General features: G+C 31.2%; 1 protein-coding gene across 1 annotated transcript; it reads right to left on the bottom strand.

Moving 5' to 3' along the window:
- Positions 1 to 12,422: 12,422 nt before the first annotated feature.
- On the bottom strand, positions 12,423 to 13,627 carry LOC107916212 (glycine-rich cell wall structural protein). Its single transcript, XM_016845368.2, has one exon. The coding sequence runs from the start codon at positions 13,554 to 13,556 to the stop codon at positions 12,687 to 12,689; it is 870 nt and encodes a 289-aa protein (XP_016700857.2). The 5' UTR covers positions 13,557 to 13,627; the 3' UTR covers positions 12,423 to 12,686.
- Positions 13,628 to 15,743: the final 2,116 nt, after the last annotated feature.

The following is a 15,743-nucleotide window of genomic DNA, read 5'->3' as shown; positions in this document are numbered from 1 at the left end:
TAACACCCCTAACCTGTATCCGTCGCTAGATTAGGGTCACGAGGCATTACCGAACAGAACATAACTCAAAACAGGCATTCATTATATTTCATGCTTCGTAATTCAATCACAACAATACACATGTATTTAATATTTAATAAACAATATCACACAACTTATAAATCAAAACACATTCAAATAAATTATTAAACATATAATTCACTTAATCAATTAAAATCCAATCATGCTTTAACATTTAAAATACTTATACTTAATAAGTATGGAATTCAAAATTTTCAATTATTACGTGCTTGCTAGTCAAATACTAAAGTATAAACAAACTTATTACATTTTTAATCCATAAGCACATTTTATATCACTTATTTATGAAACATTATATTATTCACTTGATAACTTAATAACCAATATCTCACATAACTAAAAAAAATAAAAGGACATTCAGCAATAGTAGCTTTACTTAATGGTCTAGCATATAACTTTAGATATCAACGTCATGTGTACATTATATTTAACCATTTACCGAATCATATCATACTCAACTTGTATAGTCATGAACCAAACCAACCCATATACATTTACTCATTCATCTCATGATCTATTCCACTAATACATTTTTCACTTTAAATTATGCATGAAGCGTACGAAACATATAAATTGGTAAACATTATGCATAAACAAATATCATTTCAAGAACAAAATATATCTTTCTCATATCACAAATATATACACATATAACCATATCAATTAACCACATATACATATTCGGTCAACCAAATTAACCTCCTTTCAAACCACCTCAACTATATTCATTATTTATCTTACTAATCTGAATTTAAATAATTTAGCATCATGACCGAATATACAATATGCTTATCATTACCCCTTTACCGAATCATATAATGAACATCACAAACACATATATATATTCGATTTTAAGCTTACTAACTTAAACTATTTAATAATGCTAATTATACCAATATGTCAAGCTTACCATAATGAACAATCTTAAACCATACATATTATTACTTTAAACTATATACATATACCAAGCACACCACAATATATATATCATGTGATTACTTCCCATATAAGATTAAACCATGACCGAATTTACACAACCATTAGCATTATAATTAAGCCATTATATCAAAAGCATAGAAACTAAGCTTAACCAAAAGAAATAAGCCATTTTCACATGGCTTATATTTACATATCTCAAATCAAACATTATAACTAGATTATACATGCCATCAGTTCAAATTCAAATTTAACAAAATAACAAAAAGAGTCGATAGTGTGATAAACTTCTCTGACAATCCCTGAGATCGTAACCAACTCCCGAAATCTATAAAACAAAGAAACGTAAACACACCAAGTAAGCTTTTATAGCTTAGTAAGTCTTTAAGAAATTAAATGATTTAATAATAATAAATTTATTAATAATAAATTTATATAATTTAGCTAATCACATTAACCTTACCAAACTTCAACTCAAACTATTAAAACTCATAGTTAAAAGATTTCCTTACCCAAACACCACTAGGTCGAATACTCACCTAGTTATTTTAGCATTTTATTATTCAAAGTCTAATCTAATTAATCGTAAAATCCATAAATACATTTAATTGTATACTTAAGTCCAAGATTCATAGTATAATGTCTCACATATACATATAGTCTACATGGCCGAATACATTAAATCATGTATGCACATATTTATGAAACATCTCAATGATATACCAATTGTTCATTGACAACCGAATATATATATAAATGTATATATATATCTTTTATCATCAAAGTACCTATTTTGTAATAGATATCGAATCACATACGTACTCCCAAGTTAATTCATACCTTGCCTTCTGGCTCGTTTTACATATTCAATATCACATCGGCATAAAGCTTTCTAGGCATAAAGCCAGTAATAATGCACCGGCATAAAACCTACTAGGCTCAAGCCTGATAAAAACTCACCGGCACTAGGCCTGCTAGGCTTATAGCCTGATATATCACACCGGCACAAGGCCTGCTAGGCACGAAGCCCGATAATCACTGATATATAGTTTATTCTATCACATATTTCATATATCGAAGTTCATAAATTTTCCATGATATTCATATTTACTTTTTTATATATGTCAAAACATAATTTAAAACATTAGCTAAAACATAGTTATCAAATCATTTCATATTCAATAATAGCTCAAATATTTTCATATATTTCATTTTAGCACATATACTTCGCATTTAATTAATTTAAGTACATTTATTAACTTATAGACTTACCTCGGCGATGTAAAACGGAACGGAGCGGCTAGTTGATGACTTTAGTTTTCCCCCGATCCAAATCCGAATTTCTCTTTTCTTGATCTAAACATATTCAAATTAAACTCATTCAAACATAAAAGATTCAAATTTTGCCCCTAACATAAACGGAAAAATTACCATTTTGCCCCTAACATTTACACTTTTCACAATTTAGTCCAAATTACACAAAACATAAAAGATTCAAATTTTGACTAGACTATGCTTAGGCCGAATCTTTATTATACTCATACAAGTCCATGCATTTAATTTATTTTTCATTTTAGTCCTCCAAAATTTTATTTTCACAATTTAACCCTAATTACTCAAATTCATCAAAAAACCCAAGATAAAACATGTTAGTCTCTCACCTATATTTCATTATTCATCATCAAACATCACAAAACACAAATATTCATCAATGGCATAACTCAAAATATTCATTAAAATAAAAAATTTAAGCATGGGTCGGATAGTGTTCAAAGCAACGATCTCAAAAACGTAGAAATTATCAAAAACCAAACAAAAACTAACCTTGATTCAAGCTCCAACAATGGTCGAATGTTTTAAGCTTTCAAACCCTCTTTTTCTTTTCAATATTCAGTGAAGAATATGAACATAATAGCCATTTTTTTATGTTTTGTTTTATTATAACATATATTATTATTCAATTACTAAATTAACCTTTACTAATTAAAATATAAAACATATACACTAAGGTCATTTTAGTCCATTGCCACCCTCTATCTTATAAATGGCTAAATTACAACATAAAGACTCCATATTAAAAGAAAAACCACTATTCAACCCTTTTGGATTTAACCCCCTAAATTTTCATTTAAGCCCTTTTTATTAAATCAGCACTCAAACAACAAAATTAAAACACGAAAATTTCATGGATATAAATTCACACATAATAAACACATAAAATAATATTAAAATATTTTTCTAACTCGAATTTGTGGTCCCTAAACCACTATGTCCGATTAGGTTCGAAATCGGGCTATTACATTCTAAATAATATAAGAACCTGAAACAGGACTATTGTTTAGAACGCACTAGGTTTAAAGGTTGGAAATATTTGAGAAGGAGGAGCCTAATTAAGACTATCCCTTCGGATTTTGCTATCAAAGTATTGATTGAACAAAATGACAAGATATCGTATTGGTGATAAAGCTTCGATGAACAAATAAGCAATGATCACCAAGTAATAAGATGAGGTTATTCTTGGAGAAGAAAATTCTACATTTGTGCATAAGCATCTAGTCACGACACCCTGGGAATGGTGTAAAAGACCAAAAAGATTCACATCCTGTATTCTTGAATTACAGTAGGAGAGGATTGAGGAAAAGCCAGATCTTGTACCCCTGGGTTATAGTGGGAAGAAGATGGTACAAATCTTATATCCTAGAAGTACGGTGGAGTAAACCTTAAAGTTACAATGGGGGCAATCCGATTAAGTGGGTGTTTTTTTGGAGATACCAGCCGAATAAGATGGCATTATAACGTGTCGGTGATAAAGCCTTAATGAACAATGAGCAATAACAACTCAAACATTAAGGGATCATTCTCATAACATTCTGCATTCATTCATACACACCTAGTTAGGAGATTTTGATTCATTTTGATCATAACATCCTAATCACTAGGCATAATTAGGTTCATAAAAATGGATTCTACAGGTCATATTCCCCAGAGAACAGATCGGTGAAACCACAAATCCTATACCGCTAAAGTTGCAGTGGGATGGACTGAAGACAGATCATGGCCAATCTTATCTCATTAAAGTTGCCGTGGAGTAGATTAAAGTCAATGATCCTATCTCCTTGAAGCTGCAGTGGAGCAGACTGAAGTTAGCGTACCTTATCTCCCTGAAGTTGCAGTGGAGCAAGTTGAAGATACCAATCTTATCCCCTTGAAGTTTTAGTGGGGCAGATTGAGGCCACAAGTCTTATCCCCTGAAGTTGCAGTGGGGCAGACTGAAGATGGCGAATCGTATCTCCCTAAAGTTGCAGTGGAGTAGGTTAAAGCCACTAATCCTATCTCCCTAAAGTTGTAGTGGAGTGGATTGAAGTTACAAGTCTTATCTCCCTGAAGTTGCAGTCGAGCAGACTGAAGATAACAAATCTTATTTCCTTGAAGTTGCAATAAAACAGATTAAAGTTATAAATCACAGATCTTATCTCTCTGAAGTTGCAGTAGAGCAGATCATATCAAACCTTATCTCCCTGAAGTTGCAGCGGAGCAGACTAAAGACAGGGAATTTTATTTGCAGTGGAATAGATTAAAGCTAAAGGCAGTGAATCTTAGTTCCCTAGCGTTACAGTGGAACAGATTGAAGTTACAAATCCTATCTCCTTGCCATTGCAATGGAGCGGATCGAAGTGTCAATTCCTATACCCCTGAACATGCGGTGGGATGGAATAGGACTCCTTCAAGAGAAGAAGCATCAAAGAGTCAAGATTCAGCAAAACCGGGCAAAATTGGACCTTTTTAGTTTTTGCTCCATTCTCATTACACGACAACGGGCAAAGAGAGGCAGCTGTAACAAGCCCAATTAGCTCGGGCCCAAAAGCAAACAAAAAAATAAAACTAAACAATAAGATAAAAATAAAGTCCATTTTTAAAAAAAAATTCCACTTACAAATTCTAGCAAACCTGTATTACTCTAGTCCAGATTACAAAAAAATAACGGGCCTAAAGTTCTTTAACCCAAAACCCCAGCCCAATTACATTGAAGCCCAAAGCAGTTTTCAGAAACCTCTAGGGTTTCTAGAACAAACTTCAGCCGCCGTAGCTAAGCCCTCCACGCATGTGCGCTACCAACTGTTGCCCTCACCCAGGCGCCTCCACATGCGTGCACCTCCAGCTGGCTGTACCTGCAAATGCAACAAACTAGCAGCCAAGGCAATAACAGAAAAAATACACTAGAATGGCAGAAAAAAATAGCTAAATAATTTTTGTAAATTTATATTCGGCTATATAAAAGCCAATTGGAGATTTGTAAATGGGAACGGATATGAAATCAAAAAATACCAAAGAAATCTAAGTAAAAAAGAGAATATTCGAAAGGTGATTTCAGATTTTTCTTTTTTTCTCTAGATTTTATTTTCTGTTTTATTTTTTATTCATTAGTCGTGTGCGAAAAAAGTAAAGAAAAAAGATACAATCAAGAGACGAGGAAATTACCTGGTGTTATTGAGTCTGCCTGCTTCGTCGCGATCGGGGTTTCTGGCGAGATTTGAAAGGCCTTAAAATGGCCTGATTTTTTAGCAACGTTTTGGGAGGCAGAGGCGTTTGTTTTTTAAGTTTGTTTTAAAACTGATAAATCGCTACTGATTTAGAGTTTTAAAATGGATTATATACGGTGTAAGAAACGACGTCATTTAGGGCCTGCTTCAGTGGCCTCAAAACAACACCGTTTGATGGCCATGGACCCAATGACCCGACCCGGAAGCGGCTAGATCCGCGTGATTTGCTCTTGGTAGGGTATTTGCATATTTGGTCCCTCCTTTTTTGTGACGTATAGAATCAGTTTTTTTTTTAAATTTTGCCTTGCATATTGTTTTCGTTTCATTTCGGTCCATATCACAGCACTGCGTTTTGGGAGGATGGGAATATTTCCCAATTAGTCCCCTATGTTATTCACGTGCTGCATTTTGAACCTCAACTTTATTTATTTTCATTTTTTTTCTTCCATTTCTGTTTTAAGTGCAATTTAACCCTCGTTAACTTATTTTAATGTATTAGATTTTATATTTTCATGAAAAAAATTTATTTAAATATTTATTACTCCATTTTTTATTTAATTTTCAATCTAATATTATTTTATGTTTAAGTTAAATATTATTTTTAGATTTATCATCAATATTATTTCAATTTATAATAAATTATTATTTTGTATGTTACATATTGTTTTTTTTATATACAATATTTACTTTAAAATTCATTTTGATATTATCATTTCACATAATATTTATTTTATCTTCATTTTTGATCTATTTCAAACTCGCATATATGGTTTATTTTGAAATTATATACATATAATTTACTGTTTATATATTGACATTTTTTTTCCATGTTATTCATTTCTTTTATTTTAAAAAATTGTTATACTTTATTTATGCTAATTTGTTTGGTGTTTTAATTAGGTTTTTTTTTACTAGTCTTCAAATATTAATGTTGCTTTTTACATAATATTAATGTTGCTTTAAAACTGATAGATGGCTGTTGATTTAGGGTTTTAAAATGGGTTATATACGGTGAAAGAAACGACGTCGTTTAAGGCCTGCTTCAGTGGCCTCAAAACGATGTCGTTTGATGGCCATGGACCCAATCACTCAACCCGGAAGCGGCTAAATCCGCATGATTTGGTCTTGGTAGGGGTATTTTCATATTTGGTCCCTCCTTTTTTGTGACGTATACGAATCAATTTTTTTTATTTTTAAATTTCACCTTGCATATTGTTTTCATTTCATTTCGGTTCATATCACAACACTGCATTTTTGGGAGGATGGGAATATTTCCCAATTAGTCCCCTATATTATTCGCGTGGTGCATTTTGGCCCTCAACTTTATTTATTTTCATTTTTTTTCTTCCAATTCTGTTTTAAGTGAAATTTAACCCTCGTTAACTTATTTTAATGTATTCGATTTTTTTATTTTCATTAAAAAAATTTATTTAAATATTTATTACTCTATTTTTATTTAATTTTAAATCTAATATTATATTTATGTTTAAGTTTAATATTATTTTTAGATTTATCATCAATATTATTTCAACTTATAATATATTATTATTTTGTATGTTACATATTGTTTTTTTATATACAATATTTACTTTAAAATTCATTTTGATATTATCATTTCACATAATATTTGTTTTATCTTCATTTTTGATCTATTTCAAACACGTATATATTGTTTATTTTGAAATTATATACATATAATTTACTGTTTATATATTGACATTTTTTTCCATGTTATTCATTTCTTTTATTTTAAAAAATTGTTATACTTTATTTATGCTAATTTGTTTGGTGTTTTAATTAGGTTTTTTTTACTAGTCTTCAAATATTAATGTTGCTTTTTACATAATATATTATGCGAGATTATTGCTCTTATGTGTATTGTATTGCATATTTGTATTTATTAATTATTTGTAGTTCATTAGAATACATTTTGGTTTACAAATTATCGCTTCGTATTGTACATTATTATTCTATCGCACTTTATTCGCTCAAAAGGTTGCGTTTAATATGGTTTAAGTTTTGAAATCATTTTTCAAGATAACGCAATACTCAGTATTTGAGATCTTCGAGAGGATTGAGCCCTAATGTATTGGGTTCCAATTTTCTTCGTTGAATCTAAATAATCGAGAATATTCTTTAATCAAAACACATAAATAAAAAGCTCACTCTCGGAAATTCGATACGTTGTGTCCTAACGCATTGGATATGACATGTTGTTTTCTCGAGATAATGATTTTTCTAAAAAATAATAAATGCAATATTCAATGCTTGGGATTTTGAGAAATTGTGCCCTAACGTATTGGGCTTCGATTTCTTCATCTAACTTAAACAATTGAATATCCTTTTTAAACTTCACTGCATGGGTTTTAAAAATTAAAGGCAAGCTCATCCTCAAAGGTTCAATGTGTCGTGTCCTAACGTACGGGATGTGACATTTTGCTATCTCGAGACGAGAGAGTCTTTAATATTTGTTTTGATTTATTCAAGTGTTTTTTTAAATAGCATTAATAAAAAGGGATCGTGTTTTAAATTTCCTTTTAAATTTTTGACTATCGACACTTAAGACATTAAGTAATCAACTACGTACCAATTTTGGTCGCATCGTGGGTGTTAATCCTTCCTCGTGCGTAACTGACTCCCAAACCCGTTTTCTGGATTTTGTAGACCAAAAAATTATCGTTTTAGTAAATTTAAATTTTTATTAAAAGGATTAAATTATGAGGTGATCCCATCACACCTAAATAAAAAGGATTGGTGGCGACTCCAATTTCGTTTTTTTAAAAAATAAGTCGACACAATTTTTGTTTTCAAAAAATGGTTATGACAACTTCCATAGGCAATAAAAGAATTGGATTTAATAATATATATAAATAATTCCATCATACATCCTTAAACTATAACATTCATTATAAATATATCCTAAAGTTTAAAGCGTTCTATTTACATCCTCAAACTATCAAGTTTAGGGATTTAATAAGGTCCTTCCATTACTAATTCATTAATTTAATGGTTAAATGAGATGTTAGATCTTATGTTGCATAGTTGAAAATGTAAAATTTAAGGGTTGGGATGGACAATGGGTAGTTCTAGGTATTGTTTTAAAAATACCAGATATGATAAGACCTATAATGAGATTAATGTTAAAAAAATGTAAAATTTAAAGAAACATGAATATTATAAAAATAAATGTTGTAAAAATCTTAGTTTTAAAATTTTTGAAAATTTTTAACCAAAGCTTTATCATTCACTCTCTTTATTTTACTTTATGTCAATTACTCTTGTTTTTAAATTTTCATTTTAAATTACACAACATAAAATGGACATGTCATTAAGAATTAAAGTAGTAGTTTTAATAATAAAATGGCATAATTGATATAACATTAATTGTTGAAGGATATAATTAAAACGTTTTGAAGTTTGGGGACTAACTTAGAATGAGAATCATAATTTGAGATGTTTACTGCAATTAATTGGTATATATATATTTACTACTCTTCTTTCTCTCATGCGTTGCATGTAGTATACGCGTTTATTTTTTAAATAAAAGATAAAGAATATAACATACTTAATGCAAATAATATTTTATGAAAAAATTATTAAAATATAATAAATAATTTTTTTACTTACCTCCTATTCTGCACATCCACTTTTGATATATTCAAATTAATTTGTACAGCAATAATTGAAATACTCTTGGAGTTTTAAATTACCTAAAAAATTATAAAAACATAATTATAATAAATAATTATAATTATATGTAACATCCTACATAATTAATCTTGTTTTTGTGAATCTTAATATAAATGAGTATTTACTTCAGTATGTGTTTTGGGAGTATGTGTGAGGTCTTTGGTTCAAGTCCTACTCTTTAGAAAATTCTGTAATTTTTTTTATCTAAGTCTTATCCTAGTTGGGTGGGCTTATGTAATATTATTTGTAAACTCATATCAGAATGAGTTTGCTGGTTTGAGTGGTAAGGAGTTAGTTTGTTAGAGGTTTTGTGTTTGAATTCATGCGCAAGCATGAGTGTTAATTTTTGTTCCAGTTCTTTGTTAGAGGTTCGGTGGAGTTAGGAGTCTGAAGTAGTTAGATGTAATCAAATTGGTTATTTTTATTTTTATTTTATTTTGTTTTTAAAATTTTTCTCTCTCTTCCCAAAAATTTGACGTTAGTTTCTGCCTCTCCTCCATTTTTTTCATCGTTTCCATCTTTTTGTCTCTCCTATACTTCTTTCTTCCCTCTTCCTTTCTTTTTCCTTCAAGTTTGTTCACACTTCTTCTGTTCTTCGCGTTGCGCTTTGGATTTTGGTGTTCTTCAGAGGATTTGGGTAAGAGTGGTTACTTTTGTCTTTAGGTAATGGTTTCGGTAAGCTGTTTGGATTCACTTTCGTTGTAGTAGCGTAATGGTTTTGTAGGGAATTTGATTCTCTATAAACGTATTGTGTAGGAGAAGACTGTGAAACGGTGGTTTTCGTTCGATCTAATCTATGCGTGTGATTGGGTTTGATAGAGGTAAGTGTGTGCGCGTTGCTCAGTTGAGTATTGTTGGATTTGCAATTTGTTTCCTAAAAAGGTGTTCAGTTTTCTGTTTTTAGGTTCTGGTGGTCTCCGGAGTGGTTTCGCATCAAAATTGTACCAGGTGTTTACCTAAAACACGAGAAAATAACGTTCGGCGGAAGCCAAAAAAGGGGACTGTCGACGCCACACGGGCATGTGCCTGGCCGTAAGGCTGGTCGTGTGCGAGACACGACCATGTGACGGCAACAGTGTGGCATTGTAGGCTACACGGGCTAGGCCGAATTAGGTGTATGGGCTACACGGACTAGGCCAAATTAGACGTGTGGCCCCATACGGGCATGCCACACGAGCGTGTGGGTCTTGGGTCTGGCTGTGTGGGCCACACGGGCAGGGCCAATTTGGGCGTGTGGGCCCACATGGGCATGTGGACCGAAAATCCTGAGATTTTTTCTAGGGTCGCATGAGTCGTTTCGATCAATTATAGGCCTTCCGTAGGGTCGGTAAGGGCTAACCAAACCCTAAAGCTTGTGATAAGATAATCTGATATATCGACTTGAGTTAGGTAATCTGATATGTATGTTTGATTAACTGGTAAAAGCATGTATAAGTATCTGTATCTATATTTCTGTATCTGTATATGGGGTGGGATCTATTTATTGGAGGAAGTGTTCTGTGAGGCGACATTTCGCTCTTATTCTGGCAGCACAGTTGCATACTATTTTGTTATGTGTTGTTTAAACACTATATGGTGTATAGGGATGGGTGGGTGTTTTAAACCCCACATGGCGTGATGAGATGGTTGGAGATGGTGTGTAAAGGATGGGGGTAAGATTTTGTATATCTGATCTGATTATTTGATTCTGACATCTGTTTCTGTTAAGGACTTAAGTCTATATCTGTATCTGTTCTGCATATGAGAATTATGTGTATATTTGCATGACTATCTCTGTTGGGTTACACACTAAGTTTACGAAAACTCATATCTATTTGTCTGTTCTGTTCAGGTAATCCTCAGGCATAGGCGGGTCGATGCGACAGTGGCTCAACAGTGACCACTCGTCAGAAAACTATTTTTATTAGTAATAACAGTCTCATTTTAAATTCTAGATTTTTTTGAGAGTTCGTAAATTTTAGGTTTCTCTGGACTGTATGGTTTTTAACTTTTGGATTTGTTTTGCTTTCTATCCTGCAATGTTTGACAAAAACACTTTACGGAAACAAATGGTTTTTGAAAACACGAGCTTGGTTTTTGAGTAAAACAATTTTCAAACTTCCGCTGCAAACCATTTTAAATAAGTACATAAAAACAAGTTTTTTTGGAAATGTGGACTCGTTTTGGTGACAAATAATACAAAATGATTTAGCATAAAAGACGTGTCGTAAAATCCATTGTCGTAACACTCCCGGGTTCGGCCATAACGTCTTGCTAACCCTAATAAAATATACAACTAGTTGCTAACCTTAATACAAAATTATCTTTGAATTTTGTCACAGTATCGATAAATATCATTGCTTGCATTCTAGTTCCCTAAGATAATTTAAATAAAAAATATTAAAAAAACCTACAATATTAAATTGAAATAATAAAAATAGGTATTACCTGATCATCAATTAAAATAATCTTCTCTCTCCAATTCCATCTCTGTCCATAATATTGTTATTTGAATATGATTTGATATTTTTATCTAACTATTAAATTCTATTTATAAAATTGAACTTATTTTTTCTATTTTCTATTTATAATTCTATTCAAATTAAAATTAATTAAAATATAAATACAATTTGTAAGTAAATGTCAATAAAAATTTTAAATTATTTTACAATTATTTTAAAATATCTTACTAGTTTACGTTAATCTTATAATAAAATTCAAATGTGAATACAATTTGTAATTATGATTTAATTGAAGTAGCATTCTACTTTATGAGTAATAAATCTAAACTAAAACTTATCACTAATAATTAGATATGTTTAAATTAAAACATACAGAAAACTTATCACACCTTCTAAACTACGATAACTTTATGATTATATTTATATGTTTATAATTTATAATTATTACCTATACTATGATTAGTTTTAAATGTGAATTAATAATTTTAAATTAAATTATAATTGTATTTAGGTGTGAGTTTAATAATATAATAAAAAATATTCTCATCGATTTAAATTTTTTTTCCAAGCTTATGTTATATATATAGATTATAGATTATATATATATAAGGTTTTATCCCCTCAAATTGCAACTCGTGCTTGGTGACATTCTTTTTACCCTTTGGCTCACTCTATTTTACATCATTCATACCAACCATATAAACTAACATATAAATTGTTCAATTCCAATATGTTAAATTTTTAAATAAAAATATATTGAGTCATTAGGTAGTGCAAGACACGACATGCCATTACCTTAGTAATACAAAGGCGTAAGAAATTAAGTTTTGGGATTGAGGATGGAATAGAAGTTTAGGATGAAACAAGAAAGCATTGTTTTTTATTTTACTCAATAATATTAATTAGTATGGCAGTATGATACGTCATAGTCAACCACACTCTGCATTAGCATGCACGCTTACAACTTATAATATTTTTAAGCATGCACATTTTGCAACTAAAATCCCCCTCCAATTCCTCCACCAGCACCACCTCCAAAGCCACCGCCACCACCAGCACCTCCTCCACCACCAACTCCACCTCCTATACCTCCGCCTTGTCCACCTCCAAAACCACCGCCAGCACCACCTCCTATCCCTCCACCTTTTCCACCTCCAAAGCCACCACCAGCACCCCCTCCAGCGCCACCACCACCACCAACCCCACCTCCTATCCCTCCACCTTTTCCACCTCCAAAACCACCACCAGCACCGCCTCCAGCGCCACCACCAGCTCCACCTCCTATCCCTCCACCTTTTCCACCTCCAAAACCACCACCAGCACCGCCTCCAGCGCCACCACCGGCACCACCACCTGCTCCTATGCCTCCACCTTTTCCACCACCAGCTCCACCTCCTATCCCTCCACCTTTTCCACCTCCAAAACCACCACCAGCACCGCCTCCAATGCCACCACCGACACCACCACCTGCTCCTATGCCTCCACCTTTTCCACCACCAGCTCCACCTCCTATCCCTCCACCTTTTCCACCTCCAAAACCACCACTAGCACTGCCTCCAGCTCCACCTCCTATACCTCCACCAGCACCACCACCAGCTCCACCTCCTATGCCTCCACCTTTTCCACCTCCAAGATCGCCACCACCACCTGCACCGGCTCCACCTCCAACTCCTACCCCACCACCTTTTCCACCTCCAAAGCCTCCACCTAAACCACCACCATGGCCACCACTAACCCCTCCTCCGACGCCTCCACCAAAACCACCTCCAAGGGTTTCCTTCTCAAGTTTTCTACATTCTGCTATACCTATAGCAAACACAAATATCATCACAAACACTCCAAGCCTTTTGGAAATTAATTTCCCCATCTTTCTTAAATTAAAATCAAACACTCAAATATTTTTTTTAGTGTTGTGCATGAACTTGATTCACCAATGAACCTCTTATATACAATATCCATTGTACGTTAATTTTTCTGGACACCATAAATGCACGCAGTTGATTAGTTGAAGATTTTTATTTGACTTCCACATATACAAACCTTCAATGATATGTGAAAATTAATTTGTTTAGTTAAATTATGTATATGAAGTTTTGATTGTGATTTAAAAGTATACTTAATATTCTATTTTAATTAAGTTAATATAAATTTTAAAAATAAATATATTAATTTATTTTTTTAGATAAATATAATTATTTATATATGTAATATATATTTAAAATTATGTTATATCAATAATGATGTTAATAATTTGTAAAATTTGAATTAAATTAAAATTATATATAAATTATACAAAATCAAATTTATATTATAGGTCAGACGAAAGTTGTTATTTAATTCGAGATCCATTCCTAATAAAAATAGCCAGAACTTTCAACTCCTTTTGAAAAAGAACCTAATCTAGGCGGTGGCATGTAATTAATGTAATCTCAGCTTCTCAACTGCTAAACTAATGCTTGCCAGTGCTGCAGCTTCACCACCGTCAGAAGTCTCTCTCCGCTGCTTCATAGCCACTGAAAACATCAAACCCAAAAGTCTTCAAGTGATTTAAATTGTAGTTTCCGATTGATGTTTACTGGTAAGTAAGCAATATTCACTGTTCAGTTACAATATGTTAATAATATGAATGATAGCTGCCATATAAACTATTTGGCATAATAGTAAAATATATTATATTTTTAAAGAGAGGACACATATTAAAATTTTGACAACGATATTATTGAAAAATAATCATAAACTTTAAATACTTACAGTAAATTAAACATAAAAAGTATACATAAAAAAAAGGAAAGATTTAACACTCTACTTTTCCACTGCAGCCTTTATTTATGGCCAAGAAAACAAGTCGCCCTCCCATGTGATGTGTTTAATTTGTTGTTGAATAACGATTGTTTCAATTTCCCTCTGATAATGACTAATAGAACGAAAGTCTGGTGCCCTTTTATTGTAAATTTATTTTTATTTTATTAAATAATATATATTATTTCATATAAAATAGGATTATTTGAATTGTTGAGCATAATTAAAATTTATTAACTATTTTGAAATTTAAGCAATGAAAAACTTCAAATTATAATCAAACTCAGAAGGAAAATGGTAATAAATTTCAAATATTTATCTTTAATGATTTTTTAGTTACTAATAAAATGAAATTACCTAAATGTTGATGCATCTATATGTGATAGTGATAAATTTAGATTTATATTATTGAAGTATTATTACTTATAATTGAATAATTTAAATCAAAGTGAAAAAAATAAATATTTTTTTGCCAAAATAGTGAAATGTAATCTAATATAGACTATAAGCAAAACTTCAGCTTTAATAAAATATTTTCTAATATTTAAAATTTAATAATAAAATTAAAATATATGTTTAATTTTAATGTAGTGGTACAATAAATAATAAATGATATTTCTATCAATTCAAAAGTTTTTTCAAATTAACATATTACTAATTTTTAGTATTTAAGTATTGCACATTATTTTACAAATTCAATTATTTTATTAACTTATTAAATGATATATTTTAAAAATAAAAGAACCCGATATCATATTTAAATTAATTGTACAATACTAAATATATTATTTGCACAAGGTTTAAAAGATAGACTTATTATAGATACATACTTTTTTCTATTTAATCTTAGAAAATTTAATGTAAATAAATTAGTTAGATCCAAATATAATGTTTTTAAGAGACTCACTAAATTAAATATAATTGCATTAAATTTTCAAAAAAAAAAAGTGTTTAGTTAAAAATTGGATTTTCAGTTATCACATATTAGTAATATAATATTTATTAAAAATAAATTTTTCTTGGGATTTGCAGTAGTAGGAGGCTTAGTGCGAGATCAAAATGGTAGATGAATCATTGAGTTTAGCCTATACTTGAGAAACTGTATTGTGATGGAGGCTGAATCTTGGATGGATTAAAGCTTATCTTAGATAGAAGATTTGAGAGTATCTTAATTCAAACAAATAGTCTCGAGGCTGCTACTGCAATTCAGGAATGTGCCTTTAGAATCTCAAACTCAACTCTCCTTAGAAGAATT

Source organism: Gossypium hirsutum, chromosome D10 (genome assembly GCF_007990345.1).
Source record: "Gossypium hirsutum isolate 1008001.06 chromosome D10, Gossypium_hirsutum_v2.1, whole genome shotgun sequence".
NCBI lineage: Eukaryota > Viridiplantae > Streptophyta > Magnoliopsida > Malvales > Malvaceae > Gossypium > Gossypium hirsutum.
Note: the sequence above shows the minus strand (reverse complement) of the source record. Positions and strands in the feature narration are given on the sequence as shown.

What these genes read in the sequence shown, in the direction of transcription:
- LOC107916212 (XM_016845368.2), bottom strand. Translation starts at nt 13,556, where the DNA reads ATGGGGAAATTAATTTCCAAAAGGCTTGGAGTGTTTGTGATGATATTT.